We start from the raw sequence: 27,759 nt of genomic DNA, 5'->3' as shown, positions 1-27,759 counted from the left end.
TAAATTCTTCTACTAGGCACTGATGGACATTTCTGTGTTTCTTTTGGCTTTGTTAAAGTTTTCAAATCACTGGGTTTTAGATGTTCCACCAAATGAGAATCTGAGCAGCACAGAAACTTTGAATATGGCAACTAACTTAAGCCCTCTATTTAAGTATTAGAATAATAATAATACCAATAATAATAATAATGAAAAATAACTAATGACACTTCGCTAAAGAGACAAAGCTTTTTATGGGACCTGTTGCCAATATTAGTGCTACCGAATGATCTCATCTTTCATCCTGGCTAAATTCCAGCACACAATTTCATTAACCCAGGTACTGCAGGTGATAAAACTCATTTTTCCCTAAAGAGACAGCTAAAAAGTACCAGTTATACATTTATGAAGTACCAGCAATCAAAATTATGGATTTTCTAAAAGGTTTTTAACTACTTTTATTGAAAGGAAAATCGCTGTCTCAGACTTTTGTGACACTATTGCTAATAATAAATTTTACCATTTAGACATAGCCATAATAGGGTAGACAGTGTCAATAAAAGTATGAAACAAAGATGATCTCTGTCTTTTAAGTAAGGCCTTCTAATTACACACCGGAAATGTCACATGAAACACCTAAACTAATAGAATTTTTAAAAAAATACAACTCTAGAAAGAACAATAGAACCATACTCCACATTATAGAGGGTATGACTATACATAAAAGAACAAACTGTTCAAATGGATTTTTTAAAAAAGGTCTAAACATAAGGATTAACTAAAATGGTGTTAAAATTCCATATACATTTCTAAGACACCTTTGTGGAAAAGACTCAAATATCACTCACCTGCTTATAAACAAAATCATTTTGGTCACGTTTGGGACACTCACAGAAAACTTTCCCCTCTAATTTTCTATTTATCACTAGAGGGCACTGTGGTATTTAGGCCACTGACCTCAAAAAAACAAACTCCTGGAAAGGTCTTGAACTCCTGAACAGTATCAGAAAGGTTAATAAGGGTGCTGAGCAAAAAAAAAGAAAAAAAATCAACAGGGTCCAGATTTTAAGCCACTACCCCAAACAGTAAATCTGGTCAGATTCTGATCTTGAATCATCATGTATTATAATTTTAAACCAATTCTATGATGCAAAAATACCTTGCTATCATCTGTTACCTACAATATGAAATGTGTCACCCCAAAATATTTTGATTTTAACATTAGGTTTTGCATATGTGTATAATGACATTCCCTTTGCTTATGGATATGTATGTACACATCTAGCTATATGCACACACACATAATGGTATTATGTGTATGGATGTGTGCATGTAAGTTGTTTTTGGACCTCTTTATTTGGTCAAAAGTATGTTGTACAGTTAGGCAATTTTACTGCAGCACATTCTGACATGCAAATGATAGCAATTAATGGGTCTGAAACAATTTATGATTTCCGGCCTACTTCAACATGTATTAGCATATACCTGGTTTCTTTAACATATACTTTGTTTTTCCAAAACCACAAACACCGTTGCTGGAATTTCATGTGGAAGTGCTTAAGGGGTTGAAAGTTAACACCTTTGTGAGCTGTGTAGACTCACAGTTGCAGCTCAACAAAAGCCTCTTTGTAGAGGCTTTCTTGAAATGTTTTCTTAACATGTTCCAAGTAGTTTTAGGCAGGCAACTAAGGTAAACAAGATGTGACCATGATAAAAACACTTGTGAAAACATGACAGAATGCACTTACTCCTTTCTTTCCCATTAAACTGTTTGGTTTCTTAAAGTTAAATTCACAAGAAGCCCAATTACTGATGAAGCTCCCAATACCATTCACAGCTCTCTCTCTCTCTCTCTCTCTCTCTCTCTCTCTCTCTCTCTCTAAAAGGGCAAATGGTCGTTTATCAAGGTTTATTCAGCTGTCCCCTATTAGAGAATGAAAATCTTACAGGTGACTATGGTTCAATATAAAAACTGGCCATATGAAGACAAAATGAGTAATTAAGTAGCCAAACTTCAATGTACAATTTTGTGCTCAAAACATGGATATAATCCCAGCTTTTTTTTTCCAACATTAGAAATGGCTCAAATTTCCCCATTCCTCATAAGAGATGGAATTTCTAACTTTCCATTTCTTAGTGTAAAATCTGTTTCATTTCTTCTTCATAGGAAAACTGGAGAAAACATACATTTTATGGAATAATAACACCTGATATTTATGGGAAGTGAGACCTGAGTCCTATCTTACTCTATAATGTTAAACAGAAAAATATGCCACAAATATATTCTCAACCTTCCCAAAGCAGTTGGTTGTACATTCTTCCAAAAGAAAAATTTTAAGCCTAAATCCAGCAACATTTTTGATGTTTTAGGTTCTCTTTGATATTGGGGAGATGGGGAGGAAGTTCAGCCTGAGAACAGGAAACAGGAAGGGAATATGGCTAAAGTTCTTCATGCCACAGTGGTGCCAATGGACTTGTTTTTGTTTTTATGTTAACTGAGTATTCCATGCAGTGGAGTACATAACTGTTTCATGAGAGTTAGCAGGCACCTGCTGATAGCAGTTAGCTCTAACTGATACAACCATCACATGATAAAGCATGGTTGACGGATTTGAAAAAAAAACACACTAAAATGCAACTTGTTTTGAAGAGAAATAGGGAAATAGTAAGCACGCTAGACTACGTATGTGCTGGTTCTGATAAGTATCCTCCCGTTGGCTGTGAGTGAAAGACAACCAGGATTGTTATTTGTACAGTATTTATCTTTGAAATCAAGGGCCCTGTGCTGTAACTCACCTTAGGAACAAACACTACAGAATGATCACAGAAGAGTGTCAAATCTCTGTTTTTGATTTACCAACAGTTATGATATTTCTTCCTCAGGAGGGGAAAAATGAACCATATTTTTTAGACCTGGGAATACTATTTTCTTCCCCTGCTTACTCTCTCCCTTCCTCCTTTTTAACGGTGGCATTTTACTGGCAGAGACTTTCATTCTAAATAACTTACCAAGGGTCACTTTAACAACTCCATTTTACTAGCAAGAGTGGTAGTAAGCTTGGAGAAGAGCTACCAAGCCAAATCACTTTGCTACTCAGGCTGAAAATTAAAATGGCTGTGTAGAGGCTGCTCAAAAAAAAAAAAAAGGAAACTGCGACTCACCTATGGTTTCTCCTGGCAGATCCCTTCACTCGTGGCCCACAAATAAATGAATAACTACGTTGCCATTGCTGTTCAGCTGTTTCAGTTATGTCTGACTCTTCCTGACTCCATTTGCAGTTTTCTTGGCAAAGCTACTGGAGTGGTTTGCCATTTCCTTCTCCAGTTCATTTTACAGATGAGACCACTGAGGCAAACAGCATTAAGTGACTTGCCTAGGGCCACACAGCTAGTAAGTATCTGAGGCCAGATTTGAAATCAAGATGATGCGTCTTCCTGTCTCCAGGCCTAGAACTCTATCCACTGTGCCACCTAGCTGCCCAACATGTAAAAATCAATAATATGTGTATACATATGTGTATGTATATGCATACACACATATGCATACATACACATATGTAAATATGTGCATATATGTACATGTATGTGTACATATATGAATAAATATGGGGTTTTAACAAAACATGGAATGAAATACAAATGAGATAAGCAAAGGCTTAACAAACTCTGATTTTATGGCTTCCAAAGCTAATTGTTAAGACTACATACAATCAATGGTGGGATTTTCCACTAAACATACTTTTAACAAATACACTTCAGTATTATACTTGATGAACACCCATTCCTCTGACGTCTAAAAACCTAAAGGTGCTTTCTTTGCTCTTTAAATATTCTTTTCTTGGAAAAGGGGATGGGGGACTCTCTGCTTTCACTTCTAGAGGTCAGAGAAAGGCAAGGGTTAGATATCTAAGAAAATCAAAATTTACTGTCTTCCAGAAAGTAAGAACTCGGGGTCAGGAAGTATGTGTAAAAGGGAAGGAGAAATGAGGCCATTTTAGAAGCAAATGGGTTAAAGAGAAAAATACATTTATTTGGTTTAACAGGTAACTATTAAAGACCACTGTGTGCCTTGCCCATGGTATGGCTGGCAAGCTGGCCATGCAGCTGAAAGACCCGGATTCAAGAACTGCTTCTGACACATACTGGTTGTGCAATCCTGGGCAAGTTGCATAAATTCTTACTTTAAGACTAAGCAGTGGAGCATTGCACATGTGGCTTAATGGAGACTACACCAGTGAAAATCATGTCAGGCATTCTCCATTCCACCCCCACTTCCCATCTCATCCCAAATGCCAGTCACTGTGCATCCTGCTGGGGAATATAAAGACAAAAAAACAAGCCAGTCCCCATACTGAAGCTTATTTTCTACTGGAGTAATGAGTCATAAAGGCCAGACCAAGGCTAAAAACCACTGGGATCAGTGGCTTGGTTAAAGGCATAGATGGCTTCCTCATACAATCTGCAGGTAACACAAAGCTGGGAGAGATAGCTAACACACAGGATGACAGTCAGGCTCCAAAAGGGATCATTAAAGGGTAGAGGGATGATTTTAACAAAATGAAACTTATGAGTAAGAATAAATGCAAATTCTTCCAGTAGGGTGCAAAAAGAAAAAAAACGACCTTCACAAGTACATGACTGCAGACACCCGATTAGGCAGTAATGGTTTTGAAAAAGATCTGGCAGTTTTAGTGTCCTGCAAGCTCACTGAGACCACAGTGTGATTTAGCCAGCTCAAGAACAGAATGTGATCTGGGGTTGCATTAAGAGAGGAATAAAGAGGTGATGGTCTTCCTGTGCTCGGTCCTCATCAGTCTTTCTCTGTATTGCACTGAATTCTGGACACCTTGGTTGAAGAAAGAAATCGATAAGCTAGAGAAAGTCCAGAGGAGGGCAAATGGTGAAGGGCCTGAAGCCTATGTTCTATGAGGACCAGCGACAGAAATTCTGGATGTTTAGGCTGAACACAAGAAGACTCCAGGTGGATATGATACCCGTCTTCAAGTATTTGGAGAGCTGTCTTGTGGAAGACCCAGCAGCAATGTAGAAGTTGCAAAGAGGGCAATTTTGGCTGGAAGCCAGGAAAAACTTCCTAACCATTAGAGCTATCCAAAATGATTGCCTAAAAAGGTGGTGGGGCTCCCCTCCCTGGAGTCTTTGGCCAGAGGTTGGGCTACTGCTTGTGGGATACAGAGTGGTGGTTCCTTCTGCTTATGAGTTAGAGCAGATAGCCACTGATCTGTCCATTAAACCGGCTTTTTAAGCCAAATTATGAAGCATTTCTAGGCATTCAAAGAACTTTTAATACAATGTTCATCACATCCTGGGCACCCCTACAGCAATCACTTCTTTAAAAAAAAAACAAACAAAAAACACCTCTGCAGGGGACTACTATGTTCACCTCAGCAGGATGGTTAGCATCAGTTGTGATGTTCCCCAGATGGGCTTCAAAGCAGAAAGTGGTATCAGAAATCTTTCCCTGATATTTTATATTAGTTACCACTAAAGAATTCCCTGAGAACCAGTCCACCTAGCAAACAAGATGGGCACAGCGCACTGACACCATTAAGGCCTAATGAAACCTGTGGTCTCGAGGCTACGTGTGGCCTCCTAGGTCCTTGGGTGTGGCCTTTTGACTGAGTCCAAATTTTACAGAACAAATCCTTTTACTAAGGGGATCTGTTCTGCGAAGTTTGGATTCAGTCAAAGGGCTAGACTTGAAGACCTAGAGGGCCACGTGTGGCCTGGAGGCTGCAGGCTCCCCACCCCTGTACCGTCACACAAAAGGCAAATGGCAAAAGCCGTCTCCTTTCTTCTGCTCGGAAAACTCCCATATTCAAGGATGATGAGGAAGACATCTTATCCTGTCTAAAACACAAAACTCTTGTAAAGCACATTATGGGTGTGGATCGGTCATTAACAAAAAAAGGAGAAAACTTTTATATAAAGGTAAGAACTTGCTGTGATTAAAGCCGAACAACCTCATAGTAATACAACCTGGAGAAAATTCAGGAATTCAAGACTGATCTGTGCCAAATTTTTCCATTTTATAAGAATACAATTAGATGAATAGTTGAAGGGGAAAAAACAACTCAAACCAAAGACTCAAACCAAAAATATTCTATTATAAGCGAATTTATAAAAGGACATTAAACAGAATCAAATGACTGGAAAAGACCATTCTTCAATTTAAAATATTATCAGAGTTACTGAATATTAATGTGTAAGAACATCTTGAGTCTCTGTCTCATGCTTAAGAAGTTCTGGTTTTATATTTAGAAGCCTTGGGTTGGAATCCCAGCCCGTACTCTTCCGAAGTGAGTAACTCAGGGAGCCACTGTGGGCCTCAGCTTTCTCAATGGTAAAGCAGGTCCAACAATAATTAACAGGATTGTTGGGAGGAAAGAACTTTGTAAAGCTTGAGGAGCTATAAAATACAGACAACTGGTATTGTGCATAATATCTAATCAAGAATTCATCTATGAAGCTATTAAAATAAGGCTTCTTAACCTAAGGTCCATGAATTTAAAAAAAAATGATAACTTTCCACATCACTGATTTCTTTTGTGATGGTATGTGTTTGTTTAAAGTATTTGAAACATGATTCTGAGAAGGGATCTATAGGCTTTGCCAAAGGGGTCTATGACACAGAAAAAGTTAAGGACTCTTGTATTAAAAGGTACAAAATACTGAAATATGTACATTCATTTTGGTTTGAGTAATCATAAAAAAAGAAAGTGGAACTTCGTAGCCCAGGTTCAACTGGGTAAATGTCTACTGTTCATAAAAACAAAAAATACACTTTAGCTACTTAATCTGAAAAGAAAAAAGAACCGCACATGCAGCACTGACTCTTTTTCAGCATGTTAATAAAGTATAAAAATAGAAAGGCATCATGGGGTAGCAGAGTAAACTAACCTCAGAATCAGGAAGACCCGAGTTCAAGTCTAGCCTCTGACTTATACTGTTTGTATGGCCCCCGGGGACATCATTTAGTTTCAAAGTATACCAGAAAACTCTCTTAAGACGAAAATGAAGAATATACATTGAACTATATTATAGGTTGAGGACATTTCCTCATGGCAAGTTTCCTTCATAAGTGAAATCACAAGACTGGACCAAACCAAAGCAAATGAAACAATGGCAGCAACAAAAAAAAACCCACAAAATGCCCCAGCATTAATTAGGCAAAAATTTTATTCAACACCGCTGCTCATAGGTAATGTTGGAAATGTTGAAGGGAGTCTTTATTAAAAATCTGAAGTCCACTAAAATGGAGATTAGAGATCAGTTTTACATTATAAGTATTAGAGTGACAAATATTTGGTTATGTGAACTACCTATTTGCTCCCTCTGTGATCTTAAGCAGGGAGAGGATGTCATCTCTAAGGGGAGCAAAGATTGGCTGGTACTTGGCCTTTATTCATGGGGATAGGATCCGACCTATGATTTCGCTGCCAGAGAGACACTCCAGGATAAGGAAACTTCATCTGCCAATGCAGTACGGCACCTACTCTACCAAGTAATAGTTATAAATGGCTGCCTAAACCATTGAGAGGTTAGACAGCTGTTGGGTGTCAGAAGCTGGACTCAAATCTTTCTGTCTGAAGTATGATACTAAAGTCCCGCTCTGAAGTCCCCTAGGGTTATGGCGGTGAATCTGGTCAATATGGTTTTGCCAAGTGGGATGCCAGCTCTAGCAGGTACTCCAACTATTTAGCTGGAAAAACTTAAGAGTATAGCCCCAGAGACTGAGTATCAACTGCAGGCAGATCAGTCTAGTGAAGTTTGGGGAGGCTCATCACCAGAGACAATGAAGGGTCTCTACTACAGTACAGAGTAGGAGTAGAAGAAATCTGAGATCCAGCCATGAAGACCTGAAGCATCTCCAGCATCATCATCTATCAGCTCAACCACAGCCTATTAGCACTGAACACTGAATGAATAAATCAATTTAAAAACATTTATTAAGCACTAGATACCACAGATTGGCCCTGGGGATTCAAAGACAAATGGAAATAATCCCTGCCCTCAAGGAGCTTAATTCTTCCAAGGAGAAAACATGTACATGTACAAGTGGGTACGGAAGAAATGAAAAACAAATCCTGTAGGGTAAAAGGAATCTAGTAGTTGGGGGGATAAGGAATGACTTTGTATAGTGTTGTGTTTAAACTGAATCCCTCGCTCTGTGTGTGTGTGTGTGTATTATAGTCTATGTTGAATGATTTACATAAACGCATTTTGGAATTGAAAAGAATAGGAGGCAAAGTTTCTAGTTAATGCTAGTAAGATACAGCCCTGATGGGCTTGGACTACAGCTAAGAGAAATTAACCATATCTCAAAAGTTAATTACTGAAATTTACTACAATTCTCATACAAAGGGGAAAGCAACGTTTTAGAACACCTCAAACAGTCAATTCAATATGAATTGTGCAAAAAGAGAATGGGGCTGAGGGCATTTCATGGCAAAGATACTTCTTTGTATTTTGTAAAAAAAAAAACAAAACAAAACAAAAAAAAAAACATTGACATGTAAAGATAAAGTCTTTGGCCAAAATTCTATCAGTTAATTGTACCAAACTGAAGTGATATTTTGATCTATATTGGTTGAGGACATTTCCTCATAAGTGAAATCACAAGACTGGACCAAACCAAAGCAAATGAAAGAACAAACAACAACAACAAAAGCCCACAAAATGCCCCAGCATTAATTAGGCAAAAATTTTATTCAACAAAACTACTCATAGGTAATGTTGGAAATACTGAAGCTCTTTATTGAAATTTTGAAGTCCACTAAAATGGAGAAACAAAAATTGCTACTGGCTTTCTTCTTTTTCTAAATTATGTCAGTTCTGATTATATGAGCTCATTATGGATGCATGATGGAAAAAAAGAGGAAAAAGATTACCTTAGAACAGAATGTTACAGCTGGAATTACAGGGGCTGTCTAGTCCCCCACATGAATTTAACACATGAAGAACTTAAGGCAGGGAGTCTAACTAACTTGTCCAGGATTTAGTAGTTAATTGGGTTCAGAGCCAATATTGAAACTCAGGTCTCCCAACTTTTAGCCTTTTGCTCTTCCTACTAGAATATACAGACTTCTGACACAGCCTCACAAACACTGGTTCTTCCTCATGAGTTTACATTCTCTGGGGTGGGGTGGGGGTAGGGAGGTTCTGTCTTCTATTGAAATTCATTTTCATGAAGGAGAGCATAGAAAATGAGAGGGCATGCTTATGTAAAAGGTAGATAATGACTAAAATCATTCTTACTTTAGAAATGATTGGAAATCTTCACACACTGCTTCACATCCTGGCCACTTGCATACGCCATGTCCATAGAGTGGGTGGCTATGGGGGTGATCTTCATGGGATAAACTGAAAGAAGCCAAGACAAGGAAAAAGAATGTAACTTGTTTCTCTACATTATTCCAGTCAGCAAAGACACAATGGACCAAACATATGACATAAGTTGTACTATTGTTTTTTTTAAACTTTGAAAAAATCATTCCCCCACGTATGATTTTCATTTTATTCAAAAATGGTCCAGTGAAGTTGTATGAAAATGTACATAGCAAAATTTAAGGCTGTATACCTTGATACAAAAATCATCTGACAGGTTTTCAATGCCGCGGTGGGTATTTTTTTTTTAGGAGAAATTTCTTAACATTACACACTCTCAGTTAAACCTCATTCAGATGAAAAGCTGTCCATTTACAACTGCAGATTCTTAAAATATCGAGAACTGAAAATGTTGTAATTTATATAATAATCAAAAACTTCAAGAAATCCCTACTTAATTTTGATATCCTAACACTAGGTTTTCTATACAGCATATTATTAAGCTGCTTTCTTCTCCTGCATGCTCATGGGGCTTTCATATACTCAAACGGTATCACTAAATGTTTTCCAATGCAGAATTCAATACAATGGGCAAATGTACGATTAAAGAACTGAGAAATACCAGTGGGTCAGAGAGGACTATTAGCCTTTTTAGACTGAGAGGAAGGTTCAAATTTTCAAACTACTCAAACCAAGGGTTACAGGAAATTTTCTTATGAATGCTAAGGGGTTAATCCTTCTGCAGGATTCCAATCAATACGTAATGATTTGGCTGCACTGATCCAAGTCATAAGATGCTTTGATCCAGTCCATGTGGTGCTGAGGGAAATGTAGCCGCTGCACTCACTGATGAACCTTATTCTAAAATATTTTCCTCTATTAGATTTCTGCATTCAGACTTCTTTCAAATGAATTACTTTTTTACTGGTTTCCATAACCTTAGATTCCATCAAATACAATATAAAAAATAATAACATTGAGAGCTATGTTTTTTCTCCATGTACATTTCTTTGATCATGGAGCCTATCTGTAGCTTGGTCCACTGGCCTTGCTATATCCTTATCTTGAAGTATAACTATGCTATGACTATACACATCAAATCTCTGTATTATTATTATTGTTGTTCGGAAACTGGATCTCCCTATCTTGCCCAGGCTGGAGTTACAACGGCCATTCATTGACCTGATCTCATTTCTGGTCTGCCCAGAAATTTTGACTTGTTTTCTCTTCAACCTGAGTCAGTTCATCCCTCCTTAGGACAGCCTGCTAAGCATTTGGGGGCTAACCATATTGGTGTCAACTCTAGTACGGAACCGAGTTGGCTTGAGCCTTAATATGGCTCAGAACTGGGGAAGTCAAAGAATCCACCAGCTTAGCCTCCTGGTAGCAGGGATAAATGGGGACCTTTATATTATAGTCACATTCAACATGTTACATAAACCCATTTCAACAATTTCTCAAGCATATATGCATAAATATGATTTGTTCTTCTTTTATGACTGTAAGAAAGCATTTAATCCACGATACAGAGCAGATGGTAAAAGTCAACCAGAGAACTTGATTTTTTTTTTTAATGTAAGAAAAACTACAGCATAACATCCATTGTTTCCTACAGCCTTTTAACAAGCTTCAAGATTTTCGGGATAATCTGAGGATACTGACAAGAGACCCTGTACCTGAAGTAAGAAAACAATTTCCTGAACGAAAGGGAAAAAAATGTGTAGAAAGTCAGCATGCCAAGGCACTGATGCTTTTCACACAAAGCAAGACTGAAATAGTGGTGATGAGGTCAACTCACTTGGCTACTGGGACAAATTCATTACAAAAGCCAGGAGATACTATGAAGACATTTGAAAAGAGGGGCAAATTCACTAAGCATGAGGAATGAAAGCTACCACATCTTGCCCCCAATCTAAAGAAGGATATGATGAGAAGACCCACATTCTCTTTTAGATTACTGAGAAATAAGGAGAAAAAAAAGACCACTGAAGACCATTAGATTACTGGGGTAATACTGGTATAATCTCAATGTGCATTTTTTAAATAAGAAATTATTTCAAGCATTAGCTGAAGTCTAACCAACTGTCGTTATTTTTACCCCTCTCTAGAATGTTAACATAGGGCTTTTTTTAATATCAGTAGGCTAAACTATTTAATCAAGATAAAAAATTAATATCAATAGTTCAAAATTGCATATAATTTTCTATTTATCCCACTGTGCTTCTACTGTTAAGCTGAGATTGTTTAAAAAAAAAACAATATGAGTTCTGTACAGTCAGATTTATAGTTGAAAATTAAATTTAAATGATTTAACATGGTGTTTGGAGGTGAGGGTTTTTTTTTTGTTAACTTATTTAATTGTAAAAAATCCAAGAGAATGAATAAGAAATTGTTCTAATATGTTATTCATAGCTCGATGAGGCACCTTCATTTCACAGTAGGTACAGATCAAAACTCATCACAGCTTTAACAAAGCTAATCTTTATAGAGATGACTAGTCTTAACAAAGGCCTAAAAGTGCTGGACATGCCTACACTGCACAAGTTTATTTTTAATTGATTTCATTGATAGCTTTGGTTTATACATTGCCTCAATTTTCCCCTGTATCTTTTCACCTCTCAGAGAGTCATGTCTTACAGTAGCAAATTTTTAAAAAAGAAAAATAGAGTCAGCAAAACTAATCCATAAATTAAAAAAAAATCTGATGCTATGAGTGCAGTATGTCATACCTCTGCAGCTCCTCATCTCTGAAAAGGAGCAAGGAAAGATATATTCCAATATTTCTCCTTTGAGGCCAATTTTATTCTTTATACTTTCATAACATCCCTCTCAGACAACTCTGTGATTATTTTTTCCCATATACACTGATGTAGCTATTTTCTATACTTGTAGTGTCAAACTCAAATCAAAAGGGCTGCATATTGACTTAGATAATTTACATATGTTGCACCATATTTTTATTCTATTTTGTTAAACATTTTCCAATTACATTCTAATCTACTTCTTGGCCCATACTCAAGAGTTCTGTGGGCCTCTGGTTTGACACCTCTGGTCTGTACTGTTTTCTTGGCTCTGCTTACTTCACTCTGTATCAGTTCATCTAAGACTTTATAAGCTTCTCTGTAGTCATCACATTAATATTCCATTAAACTCATTTACCACAATTTGTTTAGCTATTTCCTAATTGATAAGTATCGACTTCCTTTCCAGTTCTTCATTACCACACAAAAAAAGACTAATGACAATACCCTGGCATAGATGGGGGCTTCCTTATTGTCAATGACCTCCTTGGGATATGAACATAGCAGTAGAATTTCTGGGTTACAGAGTATGTCCATCTTAGCCACTTTATTATTTTTTTTTTGCTAGCATTTACAGAGAACTTTAAAGTTTGCAAAGTACTTTACAAATATTATCTCTTTTAATTTTAAATTAAATGATTCCAAATTGCTTCCCAGAATGGTTGTACTGAAATCCCAGCTCTACCAACAATGCTTGTCTTTCTACACCCTTTCCAACATGGACCCATATTTTGGCATTTTCTACATTTTGGGGTGCGAAGCGAGCCCTTAGGTTTATTTTGATTTATACTTTCCTTATTAATAGAAATTTGAAACCTTATTTCACATGGTTGTTAAGAGTTTCCAACTGTTCTTTTGAGAATTGTTGGTTCATATCCTTTGGTGGTCACTCCTCTATTGGGGGATGGGTTTTGATCTTAGATATTTCTCTTAGTTGTCAGACGGGTCTTTAATTATGCAAATTGGATTGCCTTTTAAAAATGAAAAGTATCCCTCAAAAGAAAAATCCTTATTAAATAGTGATTTGTCAGGGGTGGGAGTAGGATAGGTTGGTACTGGGACTTTTAAAAAATAATTTCAAATAATAACACAATTGTTATTCAGGGATCCAGAAAATGGACTAATTTTTTCTAAATCCTATTTACCTAGAAAGTTAAAGATTTCATTTTCCCAAATTTTCTGATTTCATTCAAGGCTTTAGCAGACAGTGACAGATGAACCTCTGAAGGGGAGCTCTTAAATGATTCTATCTAAAAAAATGGAACAAGACTTTATGTTGCCTTGCTTTCTTTTAACATACTACAAAAGGGACAACAGAGGAAAGGGAAAAAAATGAATGAAAGGATGGATTTTCCTTGAATTGTTTTAGAACTACTTTTGTCCAGGAAAATATAGCTAGAAAGTAAATCTCTGAGTGTCTATGGTAAAAAAAGCTTGTTTGAGTCTGAAACATTAAATTGTTCAGGGGTAGCTGATTACGTGAAAAGTACAACTTCTGAAATACTGCCAAAGTCAGGGAGAGGCGAAGATACATTTAGTTTTGACAAGATTTAACATGTTAGCCAAAAGGTTTAACTTCCTTACTTGGGGTCAAGACTTTATTAAATGTCTTTTTTTTTTGAGGGGGGAAGGCAGAGACAATTGGGGTTAAGTGACTTGCCCAAGGTCACACAGCTAGTAAGTGTGTCAAGCGTCTGAGGCCACATTTGAACTCAGGTCCTCCTGACTCCAGGGCTGGTGCTCTACTCACTGCACCACCTAGCTGCCCTTATTAAATGTCTTATATATAGGATTTTTTAAAAAGTAATATAAAATGCAATTGTTCATTTTATCAGAGCTCCCTGACATAGCACACTAGATTGTAAGCCTCCAGAGGGCAGGCTCCAGATCTTTAATCTATGTTCTCTCTTCCTGGCACTGAGCATAGTGTTTTCTGTTATATGGAGAGAATGACATGACCCGCCCCACCCCTGAAAAAAAAAACAGCTGTGCAGTTTTAAGATTTAAGAGCCAAGATTTTGGGGACACTGTGTACTATGCACTTAATGTTTGTGGAAGTTGAAAATGCAGCTGTAAACATTAAACACTTATGTGTAAAATACCAATGCCAAAACCAAACAAGGAAAGTTATAATATGATTTTTTACCCAGAAAGAATAAAATTTAAATTAGAAACAGGTATAAGATGAGGTCAAAGGTGAAACATCTCATTTAAGTTTTTTCTTCCCATATATATCGATTTAGATTCTTCTTTTTAATTACTGTGTAGGCAGACAGAATGATGTAACATATACTTAAATTTTATTTTGTCCAAATATTGAGCATTGATTTTTTTTCCCATCCATATAATCCTCCCACCTGCACCCCACCACCCTCCACCTTCCAACTTAAAAGAAAAACAAAATCCATGTAACAAATATGGATGATCAAGCAAAACAAATCCCCATTTTGGGCTATATTCAAAAATGTGTTTCATATTGCAAAAAAACAACTAGCAAAGTTTTCAACCTTAATAGCATAGACTTTGGGGATATCTTGTATACTTTTAAAAGAAAACTGAACAGTATTTTCTGACATACAAAATTATAGTAGCCAATAAAATTATCAATTAATTTTTATTAAAATGTTCTATGCTATATAGTACCAAATGCAAGTGAGATGTACAGCACAAATGATGAAATTACCAAATTCCTCCCCACTCCTACCTGGTTTAGGAGAAAAAAAATTTCAGGGAAAGTCAACTATGATTCAGTCAGCCAGAGCCAGATTTTCCAAAGAAGTTTCTTATCAGTGACTCTTCATAATTAAATTCTAAAAGTTCACTAATAATACTAATAACAAGAAACTTACACAGTATTAGATTTTGACTCAGAGGATCTGGGTTAGAATCCTTTCTCTGCAGATTGACCTTGGGTATGTCACTCAGTCTTAGTTTCCTCATTGGTAAAATGAGGGTATTGGGCAGAGAGGTAATGGTGCAAAGGGTAGGGAATTGGACTTGGATCCAGAAGACCTGGGTTCAAGTCCCAAGTCAGATTCTTCCTCTATGTGTGACAACCTCAAGAATGCTCAATTTGGTTTTAACTCCACTAACATACTTCCTCCACGATAAACTCAACACCAGCATTCTCATCATGGAGATTACTTCAGCTTTTGTACTACGCACCTCCTCAGTACCCTTAAGTTAGACTCTCTCCCCACTGGAGGGCTGGAGGGTAGAGTAAAAAAGCTCCCCACAAAGTATCCCTCAGATGAAGGCTCAGAATGTCCAGTCACTTCATCTCCCACCAGAGGTTCTGCTTGGTTCTGACTCCCTGAATATCACAGCATACCCCTACTGCAGCTGGGTACCCCTTTAAGTATTGTCTTCTCCCAGTAGATAGTCAGCTCCTTGAGGGGAGGAACTGTCTTTCTTTTCCTTATCTGTATTCCTAGTGCTAAGTACAGTGTCTGCCACTTAACAGGCAAAAGATAAATGTATATATATAGACAATTGAGCCCTGGACTAGATGACCTCCAGTGTCCTTTAGAGCTTGAAAATACGATCACTGAAAGAAAGGTTTCCAGAGAGCTTCATATACAATATGTCATCTGATTGTTATAACTATTATATGAGGTAGGTGGTATAGACATTATCTCCATTTTACAGATAAGAGTCACATAACTAGCTAAGTTTTGGAGGTGGGATTTGAACCCAGGACTCTCCTGACTCTGAGCCCCACAATCTTTACACTCTACCAAAACAAGGAACATTTGGCTACCATTAAATTCACTTATTAATACTATGTAAGTATATATAGCTGATCATATTTTGTAAAGTAGTCTATACATATAGTCACATATATAGTATTTAATGATTTCTGATCTAGCAGCCACAAAGTCTAATTTGTCTCTGTGGAAGCAAAGTATCAAATGACCCATGGAGAATACCTGTGAGGAGCCCTTCATGTTATATGTGACAGAACCACTCCAAATTCAGCACCCCTCTGTCTTTCAATAAAATGTACTGATATACTAGAGAATTTTTCCCAGCTTCTACCAAAGACCTTGGGTTTTTCTTCTAAGACTTCCTAAATCCCTTTGGTTCCTTTCCCAAATTAGCCTCTGCTTAAGTCTTTACTCTTTGTCTCTAAATTATTAATTATTTAAATTATTAAAGAATGGAAATGCACAATTGCATTAATATTGTCTTCTACTATGGCAATTTTTTCACAGATACATGAGATCCGCAATAGTGATGGTGTCAAAGATAGCTGGAAAATGCAGTAAGGAAGACTGACCTCTGCTAAATAATTCAGAGTTTCAACTGTCATATTTTTATATGTATGTATATATGTGTATATGTGTATATATACATTGATTCTTTGATTTTGATTTTATTTGGATGCATATATACATATACACATACACATATATATGCGCATCAAAATACAGGATTTAATCTTGCTATAGTTGAGATGTTATACTGATGGATTTAAAATCTCTGTAATTTTCTAATAACCTCCAAATACTAGCGAACAACCTTTTTCTTTGTTTTTCAGTTTTTGCTAAGGCACCCTTAAGGTACGGTGTATTGTTCTCCATAGGAAGCATAACTAATGTACAAACACCTTTTGAAATGAGTAAAGATGAATACAAGGGGTCAAAGAGCATCCAGCAAACGCAGCTCCCTGCAACTCCTTCAGGAGTGAGAGCCTGCATGGTCCACTAGCAAGAATAACAGATTTGGAATCAGAGGCTCTGGATTCAGATTCTGCTTCTGTGAGACTACCTGACTCTGCAAACCATGTCCATTTTCTATGTCTCAGATCCTTCTGTAAAACGAGGAGCCTGTGAAGTCCTTTCAATCCCTAAAATAGGATCATAGGATCATCAATTTCCATCTGAAAGGGATTTCAGAAGCCACTGAGTCCAACTCCTTCATTTTATAAATAACAAAACTGAGGTACAGAGAGGTTCAGTGGCTTGCCCAGGGTTACACATGTAATACCTGAGATAGAATTTAAATTCCGTTTTTCCTGATTCCAAGTCCAGTGCTATACCCAAGCCATGCTTCTTCTCACAAATCATGATCCTCTGATAAGTCTTGGCTTTTACAGACTGCCGAGCATTAACTGATTGAGTGCCATACACATTTTAATTTTTATCCATAAAACATACTGTTTTCTCTGCCTACTTGAACAGAACACATTGATGATAATTTGGCTTTTTCTTAATGACTAAGAATCAATATTTTGGACATGAATTAGCCTATCTGGATCAAGTCAACAAACATTAAATGCCTACTATGTTTCAGACACTTTGCTAAGCAAAGAAAGAAAACAAACAAACAAAAAACAAGAAAACCCTATAGTAACCACAACAAAACATTCCCTGCTCTGAAGGAGCTCTCAGTCTAAGGCATGAGACAACATGCACACAACTATGTAGAAACAAGATACATAGAGGATCTAGTAGAGAGAAATCATGGAGGGAAGGCACTAAGGTTAAGGAGAACCATAAAAGGCTTCTTGTAGGCTTCCTTATCTGTAAGGTGAGGGTCTGGACTAGGTCTGGAAGTTCCCCAGCCATCTATAAAAATGCTGTGATGCTGCAGTGATTTCAATTGAGATGGAATACAACAAAATGGATGAATCAATTATCTTGTCACTGAATAACTGTGTTTAGTGGATTCCAAGCATATAGACAGAACTGTAAGGGACCTTTAATGAACTGTCCAAAGTCACACCTGGAGTAAGTGGCAGAGAGGAGGTTCAAACCCAAATCTTCAGACCCCAAAGCCACTGCATTGCAGTCTTTCCCGATCTATCCCTCCATCCAGTAGTTGAATACCATTTGCACTTGGACACCCTATGAAATTACTGAAGGACCACTGGCTCTTTGTTCGCTTCCCTCTCCTAAACCACCACCCTATGAGCCATAAAGGGTTAGAGACTTCCTTTGCCTATTTTGAACTGGAACTCTTCTCCCTTCAAAGTTATCAACAAGATCTTGACCACAAGTGCCAATGATTCTTTCTCTGTCCATATCTATCTTGATCTCCATAAAGCAGTAGACATTTTTGACTACCCTCATTTTCGGGATACTTCCTTCTTTCTTGGTTTTCCTAAAATTGCTCTTTCCTTATTCTCCTCCTCTGGGTTTAATTGCTCCTTCTCAGTCATATCAAGCCCTCTAACAGGTAATGCTCTCCAAAGGTCAGTGCTGGGCCCCTTTCTCTCAATATATGCACATATGTACCACTTTTCATTCTCCTAATCTCTAAGGTTGATAACTTCAATGTTTTCCTCCACTCCTTGATCTCTCTCAACTCACATATCCAAGCAGTAGCTGAATCTCACCATTTTTAACCCTACATCTCCTAGGTCCAACTGCTCCCACAGCTATTTTCAAGGATCTCCTAACTGGCCTTCCTGCCTCAACTGTCTCACCATTCCAGTCCATCCTCCACACAGCTGCTAAAGTTATTTTCCTTAAATCCAGATACACCCCTTACTCTACTACTCGATCAAATCCAGTGGTTCCCAGTTATTTCTAATTTTAATAAATTACTCCTTTTTAATTCTTAAAAAGGCCTTTTACAAGCTGGCCCCAATCTATCTTTCCAGGCTGTCCATATTCTATGATCCAATCAAAGTGGTCTTCTCTCTGTTCCATACACCTAGCACTAGAGATTTCCTATCAAGAAACCTTTGCACTGGCCATCGGCTATGCCAGGAATACACGACCTCCTCACCTCTGTCTCACAGAATCTCTCACTTCCTCCAAGTACTCTTTCCTGATTTCACCATCTCCTCCCACGTTTCTAGTACTCTCCCTCCCAAATGACCTTTTATTTAACTGTTTGGTATTGTTTTGTAAGAACATCCAGACCCAACCTACCTCACCCCACGCCCATTAAAAGCTCCCTGAGGGCAGAGATTGTCCCATTTGTTATTTCCTGAACCTAGCACAGCCCCTGGCCCTAGTAGGTGCTGAATAAATGCTTATGGATTGACTAAGGCTTACAAAGGCTGTAGTACTGTGGCTCAGACTTTCACTACCAGGTTCTCCCCAACCTCCGCTGGGCACTCCAGTATACACACAAAGAGAAAACATCTTATACTTTTCAAGAATTGTACAACATTAGGTGGCTATTTTCATGCTCCCGCCCCCTACTCATACTGCAGAACAGCCTTCTTTTCATACCTCGATCTCTTCTTGATCATCAGTGAGCGCCTCACTGCTGCTTTTTTCCCTTCTCTTCACCCTTTTCTGTTTTCTCTTCTGTACTTAGTCCCTTTGCCCCTACTTCTTGGCTCTTGGGAGGAAAGGCTGGACTTCTATTACTCTTGCCAGGCACAGTGGATACTAGCATAATGACCAAGGTGGACAACAATTCTTGGCTGTTTGCTGTTCAGGGATCAAGGACTACATCATCACCCTCAAAGAGACTTTTTTTTAGGGGATGATGTTATTTCCATATTTTGGGATATGGGGTCCCCAGACATATCTTGAAAGTATCTGGTCATTTTCATGGTGTCTCCTTGCTAGAACTATTTTTTTCAGGAACTTTTGTTTTTGCCTTTCTTTGTGTCTCTTGCACCTAACACAGTGCTTGGCACATAGCAAGTGCTTAATAAAAGTCTGTGGCCTGACTTTGAAAGATAGCAAAGACTTAAGTGTATACAATAATCTGCACTTGGTTCAAATAGTGTAAGTTTGCTATGTGCAAGGCACAGTCCTGGGTGCTGAGAACCCAAAGACAAAATAAAAGCAGATCCTAACAAGGGGTTTACGACGTCCTTAGCAAAAGCCACAGATTTAAGGCCTCTTTATTTTATTTCCAACTTTTGCAAAATACCACTGTGTCCTCTCTCTCTCCACATGAACTTCTCTTGAAATTTCTCTTTCTTACCACTAGGACATCCTAGTGAAGGTTGTCATTCTCACCCATCTCCAGGGTCCATCTTCTTTAGTTCAGACTTCGTGTCTGGGCTGGATTGAGCTTTCTTATGGCTGAACTCATATCAACATGTCACCCTTATTCTACTTAAAACCTGTCAATGACTTCCTACTGTCTAGAAAATAAATTCTAGACCAAATTCTTTAGCCTAGTAGTCAAGGCACTCAACACTTTTCTAACACAATTGCTTTCCAGCTTTGTATCAATGCATTCTTCTACATGCACTCTATGCTCCATCCAAACTGTACACTCCCATTTCTCATACTCAACTCATTTCCTAATTCTGGAATGCACCTAGTTGAACTTCCACCTTTTGGAGTCCTGGCCATCCTTCAGAGAGCCAGACAAAACATCTCCTCCTCCACATTGCTATCTTTTACTGTCCCACTCAGAAACTACCCTCCCATTTGTGGACATATCATATGAAACGCTTCAAGGCCTTATATTAAAATGAAATTCCCATATCAGTATGATATCACGTTGGCCCAGCTACTACATTCAAATCTAGACTCTTATTTTCAAAACATCTTTGCTAAATCAGCAGAGCATTCAGAAGGTAACCAAGATGTGAAGGCATTTGAGCAAAGCACTGTGCTAAACTTGGTGGATACAAAGACAAAAGGGAAATAGTTTCTACCTTCGAGGTGCTTACCTTTTCATGGGGGGGGGGGGGGGGGGGGAGAGCATGTAGTCTTTGCTATTACTCTAGTCATGCCCATTCTGTTCATAGCACATTGTGAAAGCAATTCCACACCTAGACTTTGCAAACTTTTTTAGTGGTGACTAGTAAGTCTGTAAATCTCATTTGGAAACATCCCAAAGAAGGGGCCAAATCTGTGAGGTATTCCTTCCCTTTACGTCAACATTTTCTAACAGTTAAATAAGAACTACAATCTTAAGCATTATACCTCAACTTTCTACTTATTTAGGTTAATGTTTTACAGGAGTTAAAAAAGAATTAAGACCTTAACTTTCTAGTTGGTACAACAGGTCCCTAGGCTTAAATCACCATCTCCTCCACTGTATACACAAATGGATGAAACCAGATGACCTTGATCTTAGTGCTTTGTGAACAATAAAGCACAATAAAAAAATGGAAGCTACTCTTCTCGTCAGTAATGCCAGCAGCCCTTCGAAAGCTGTAAAGGTGGTGCATGGATTCCTAGGATCAGGAGAACGGTGCTATGGCAGGACTTGGTTCCAGGCAATTTTTTAAAGTCCATGCTGCTGAAATGCACCATATCCCTAGAGATCTACTATTTGATGGTTTCCCGATGGAAGTAGAATGAGCTTGCTTCTAAAAAGTGCAGCGGACAGAAGTACCTTCATGTGTTCTAGTATGGATGGAATCAAGAGAAAATGTTATCTACCTGTGTATAGATGCATGGACTATTCATGGAAAGAGGTAAAATTCTGAGGCCATAGGAAGAAGATAAACAATTTTTAGTCTCATGGCTTTTCTTCTTCCACCTCCATAAATAGCTAAGGACAGTGAATTTTTACCTTCAGAGGAGCATACATCAAAGTTTTCAAGCTGGAAGAGGCCTTAGATATCACTTAGTGCAACCTCCTTATTTTACAGGTGAGGAAAATAAGGCCCAGTTCTCACAGCTAGGAAAAGGCTGAGCTTGGACTTGAACCCTAGACTTCTGACTTGAAAAGCCGTCACTTCTTGGGGAAAAACCCAAGCAAACATAAGTGCTGACCATGTGTTAGGAACAGCGGTAGGTGGGAGGGACAATGAGGCAGAAGGGAAACAGCCCCTGCTCCAATCTACTTGAGCTCTTCTTCATTTTCCAGGAACACAACCAGCCCATTAATAAGCATTTATTAAGCACCAACTATATGGCAAAGCACAGTGCTGTGTGCTGAAGATACAATGAAAAGCAGAAACAGACTCTGCTCTCAAGGAACTGAATCATAAATTACAAGGTAGGTACAACATACATGCAGGGTAGAGGTAAGGAAATCTCAGAGGGGAAGGTACTAGCAGCTGACGCACTAGGAAAGACCTCCTACAGAAGGAGGCATTTGAGCAGTGGAGGTGCAGGAGCAGAAGGTTCCAAGAATGGACAGCCCAGGGTAAAGGTACATGATGGTACACTAGACGAGCAGAAAGCAGGCTGGGTGAGTTGGATCAGAAATCACATGGAGGGGAGTGAAGTGTAGGAAGACTGAAAGAGAGGGAAGTGGTAAGGTTATGAAGAGCTCTCAATGGCAAACAGTGGAATTAGAAGTCCTATGCCTCTTGAAAGGTAACACATGGACAAGGATGTATATCAAAAGCACATTGACAGGCATAACCTAACTGAATAAAGATGGTTTCTCTACAAAAGTGTAACAAGTATGCATCTCCCAGTTTTTCAAGCAGTGAATCCTTGACTCTCATTCATTGTAACTCCCATCATCTCAATTTTCTGCTGCTTTTTAAATCATGTTTAATTAGAGGATTTCACATTCCCTCGTGATATCATATTCATGTGTAGAACCTGCAATTGGAGTGATTGTGAATTAGGCTAATAAGTGCCAGATTTGTGCTTTTTAAAAGATTGAGATTATTGTTAATATCTGCATGCATTATACTACTGCAAGGCTCAGAGATGACATTAACTTTACATCTAGAATAAGGCGCGTTAACTCTTTGTGGAACTCTTTTTCTGATCTGGTCTCACTTTAATGCATTCATGAAAATTCACCCAAGACTGAATGACTTAAAAAGGGACAGCAAGGAAGTGTCACCATAAAGCAAAGTACACATTGTTTTTCCTGAACTTTCAATCAAGTATTTCTATGAAGCACCCATATTCTGGGCTTGAAGAGAATACATGGACCAAGTTTTCTGGTTTCTTTTCCATGATTATAGGGACAAAAAGGAAAACTGGATATGGATCAGAAAAATAAAACAAAAGAGAGAGAATAGCATTCATCAACAAAGGTAGGACTAATTTAAATTTTCTCATGCCTCCAAATGGACATACAAGTAATAATTATTATCATTACTATTATGCTTCCTAGATTTAACCTAGATTTAAATGAAACCTGGCTTTTTCCTAAAGATACCACATATCCTCTCCATGGAGGTATCTTTTCTTTTACTCTCTCCAGAATCACCTACATTTTCCTGTCAGTAAGAATCTCAGAGGCTATCTAACCCAACCCACAGTTGAAAATGAATCCCTTCAACAGGATCACCTAAGTGGCCGTTCAAACACAGTATATGAAGACCTCTGAAAAGAGGAAGCTCATTACCTCCCAATGGACTTTTTCACAGTCAATTATTAGGAAGTTTTCCTTCCTATCAAGACTATATTTTACTCTTTGTAATTTCACAAACTGTTCTGAACTCTAGGGCAAAACTGAAAAGGTTAGGAAGGGCTTTAAAAGCCAAACAGAAGAGGCAACAGGGAGCTATTGTACTTGACTGAATAAGGGAGTAACATAGCTCTGTAGTTTGATAGCCAAATGGATGGAATGGGGAGAGACTTGAGGCAGAGAGGTCACCCAGAAGGCTGCTGTGCTAGAGGAGAGAAGGAGGCACATGAAAGAACTGTTGCAAAAGTAGGAAACAGAGAGGATTAGGGGAACAAGATGGAGGAGGCAAATCTGAAACCTAGGCTGCAAGCCTAAGAGACTGGGAGGATGACAGGGTTCTCAAAAGTAATAAGAGGTTTAGCAAGAGGGGAAGGTTTGAGACAGAAGATAATAAATTCCATTTGGGGCATGCTAAGCTCACTACAGTAGACAACTATAAAGTACCAGTTCAAGGTACCTAATGAGCAGTTGGAGATGTGACATTTGAACTCAAGAGGAAGGTTAAGGCTGGATAAATACATATGAAAATCATCAGCACAGAGATGATCATTGAATCCACAGAAGCTGATATCACCAAAGGAAATAGTATAGAAGGATAAGAAAAGAGGGACCAGGACAAAGCCTTGGGGGTACATCTAGGGGGCATGACTTGAATGAAGATCTAACAAAGGAGAGAGAAGGAATGATCAGATGAGTAGCAGGAGAACCAGGAGCGAGCAGAGTCACAGAAGCCTAGAGAAGTATCTAACAAGGAGCTAAAATCAACAGAGACAAAGATTGTAAATAAAAATGTCTGCTAGATTTGGCAGTCTCACAAGATCTTCTATAGCACAGATCCCTGAAGCAATTCATTGGAGTCCTCCTACATTAACATGAAATCACTTATGACTGCTCTTTAGGTTGAGCCACTTAACTCCAACTCATAGGGCCAGAAAAATTGGACATCCTGTTGCTTCCTGGTTACTCCTCTACCTGCATCGGTACTTACAGCCAACGAGGTGAAGGACCTGGAGTCCACAGGTGAGGGGCCCTATCTACTTCTGTCACACTCAGAAGACCATTGATGATGACTGGCAGTGCCCTTTAGGATCACCTAGGCTAAGCATCTCATTTTTACAGTGGAGGGAAGACATGATGTGACTGGTCCAAAGTGGGCAGCATTGGGATATGGATGAATCAAAGTCCAGTGTTTCCTCCACTCTATTCCAGCACTCAATATAGTTGCTGGAAAATGCTTCATAAACCTTAAAGCATTATCTGACCGTGAATTATCATAAGCTTTGCTTTCTTGGAGTCCATGCTTCTTTTCTGACCATCCTGATTGCTGTCATTTGTTGACTTCCTGGTACTAGCCCAATTTTCTCAGTGTCCTTAGGATCTAACTTATGGTCCTCCTTTGCATTCTGTCATCTTCTTTGAAGACTTCAGTATTCATGATGGCAAACTCTATGACATTTTGACTGCATAACCTTTCAAGCCCAAAGAACTCCTTTTACACCTAACTTCCTTCTGACACTTGAAACCTCACCTTCTTAAGGACTGCAACACCTTCTGGGACCAGAACTTAAAATTTACTCTTAGACCACAATGTCAATGCAATTCAATGGGGATTATTATCATTAAAATGACTACTGCACCCCCTCAGTGCCTAATATAATGTCTGGCCAAGAGAGAAATGGAAGTCCCTGAGTTCAATGAGCTTACGTCACTTGAAACGGAAACAACACGAATTCAGATAAATAAGTAAAAAAAAAAATATACGAAGTAAATACAAAGTCATTTTCATGGGTTGAGGAGAGAAGGGAAGAGGCACTCAAGCTAAACCTGAACTTTACACCAATCTTGACCTTCCCCTAACTGACTCTCACCTCTTTTCCCAGTCTAGAGCCCCAGTTCAGGCTCTGCTTGCTTTTAAGCCCAGCCTTGGCTCCATGGTCTGTCACTTCAATGATTTAATAGCCACCATCCTAGAGTAGATGACCTTCTGCTATTCCTGACTTGCTAATCCTTACCCCTGGGTAAACACCACCATTGGATTTCACTGCTCTTGTCCCCTTGGCTGCTAAGCATTGCTGGAAAAAAGTCAAGAAATCAAACTGATTTCACCCACTATAATATTTATGAGGGATGACTTCACTGGATTCTCACTGCTGTTCTACAGAGCATTCACGCTCTCTCTGTCTCTGTTTTTTTTTTCTCTCTCTCCTCTACTGTTTCCAACCTTTCACTATCTGCTCAAGCCCTAAATCACACACATATCCTCCTTTGATTGTGTAACACATGATTTTGGTTATTTGACAGGGGCTCTTCCACCTCCCAAATTTATTGGTTTTATTATCCATTCTCTCCTTCTTCCTTTGATTACAGGTGTAGAAGTCACACATATTCCTCATGAGGGCTATTTTCCCTACCTGGACCCTGAGATCTTTATCTAGCACTATCCCACCCCTGCTCCCCAGTCAGGCTTCTTTTCATAGGATCACAGACCTATAGGCAGAAGGGATCCCAGAAACAAATTCCAAGCCCCTGTTTTTCAAATGAGGCAACAGAGTCCAAGAAGCTTAAAGGATTTGCCAAAGATTCCAAAAGTAAGTACATGGTAGAATCAGGATTTGAATGAAGGTCCTCCGATGCCAAAGCCAATGTTCCTTTTATAAGGCATTCCTGTAATCTCTCTTTCCAATGGTTCTTTTTTATCTGTCCAAAAGGTCTTTCCAATCCCATACATAATGTCCCTTGACTCTTCTACCCCATCCAGATGCCAACCCACATGTTTTCTTGCCCTCTGCCAAAATTCTGGAAAGAGCTGTCTATGCCAATGCCTCCACTTCACCACCTACTCAAGTGCTTGCAATCTGACTTTTACCTCCCACCACTTGATGGAAATTGCTCTCTTAGAAGTCACCTCTGACAGGCTAATCGCCAAATTCACAGTTTAAATTAAAAAAAAAATTCTAAACTTAGAATCAACAAAACATTCAAATACACAAAGAATAAAAAAAATTGAAATTTTAAACTTTTAGTATTTACAGTGTTTCTAAAAGGTACATATTTTTAACAAGGTCATAACAAAAAGATCCTATTTCTTTTTGATATCCTGTTTTTATCTTCTGTGCATTATTCTGGACTTTTTGTGATTATGACCGTTATTAATATACTTTGAAGTTAATACAAATATTAGATTTGAATTTTCTTTCCTTCATTTTGAATCATTTCATACAGCAGTCCCCTTCACCACCACTAATTCATATGTTCTTTCATTGGCACGAAAACAGTCCACTGCATTCTCATACTACATTATCTTTAGTCATTCCCTCTATGTTTTACATATGGTTTATTTTTTACTCAGTGAAGGTTGTGCACTCCTCAGGCTCCCTCATTTCATCTGACATTGTTAACTCTTCCTTTTCTCTGGATACTACTATGTATATGAAAATGCCCTCCCCTCCTTTTAATCATTTTAAGTTTTAAATAAAAATAAAAAGTAAAGCTAACTTCTATGATCAAATTTGGGGACCACCTGCCTTTTTTGCTATCTCACACAACTCCCTACTGGGTACTTTGCTGCAGACACCTGGACTGTGCCCCCTCTATAACACAAACCTGTTTTCCAACCTCTCCCATTGTTTCCTAAGCCCAAAGTATCTCTTCTTTGCTTGTTGAGTTAGGTTTTATATAAACCTAAAATCAAATGCCACTTCAGCCATGAAGCCTCCCCAATCCCTTCAAATGCTAACATCTCTGACCTTACACCTGGACCCTACATTCTCCTATCTCTGCATGCGTCACAAGCCTCTCTTTGGCTGGATAAGGGTGGAAACCTGCACCATCTACACTTGACTTCTCTCCTAATACCCAATACTGTGTGCGTATTCTGCACATAGTAAATGTTCAATAAATGTTTAACATGTAAGAAAATTCCACATCCACACTACGCGGAACAACAAAAGTCTGGAAATAAAACCTTTAGCCCACAGAAATGGGGGGATAAAAGACTGAACTTGGAGTCAAAACGTTTGAGTGTGACTCCCCGGCTCTGATAAATCCTCTCTGGGTGATATGGGGTAGGACATAACCTTTCTAGGCCCAAGTTTGAAAAATGAGGAGGTATGACTACATGACATCTGAAGTCCCTCTCAGATACAGTTCTTTGAACCTATGATCATAATGGCTGAACAAACTCAAGTGTGATAATTGTGATGGGACAGTACTGGACTATAGAGAATGGTGAAAACGAAGGATTCCGAGAAATAAGGGAGAGCTTGTATAAAGGAAACTGGAGAAAAGAAAGAGCTAAAAGAATATATTCAATGAATAGAACTATCCAAATGAAAACAACTTAACATAGCAACAAAACTCAGATAAAAAACAATGGACA

The 27,759-nt window shown here is 38.4% G+C and overlaps 1 protein-coding gene across 9 annotated transcripts in view; it reads right to left on the bottom strand.

The window, feature by feature from the left end:
• Positions 1-27,759, bottom strand: part of FOXP1 (forkhead box P1) — a 684,912-nt gene that overhangs the window by 51,490 nt on the left and 605,663 nt on the right. For all 9 annotated transcript variants that reach the window (XM_036737503.1, XM_036737504.1, XM_036737498.1 and 6 more), the window contains one exon: positions 9,256-9,360. In XM_036737503.1, the coding sequence (XP_036593398.1) occupies positions 9,256-9,360 (105 nt within the window). The remainder of the gene's footprint in view (positions 1-9,255; positions 9,361-27,759) is intronic.

Source organism: Trichosurus vulpecula, chromosome 9, assembly GCF_011100635.1.
Source record: "Trichosurus vulpecula isolate mTriVul1 chromosome 9, mTriVul1.pri, whole genome shotgun sequence".
In the NCBI taxonomy this organism is placed as follows: domain Eukaryota; kingdom Metazoa; phylum Chordata; class Mammalia; order Diprotodontia; family Phalangeridae; genus Trichosurus; species Trichosurus vulpecula.
The sequence above is the reverse complement of the archived record's forward strand: the minus strand, read 5'-3'. Positions and strand labels throughout refer to the sequence as shown.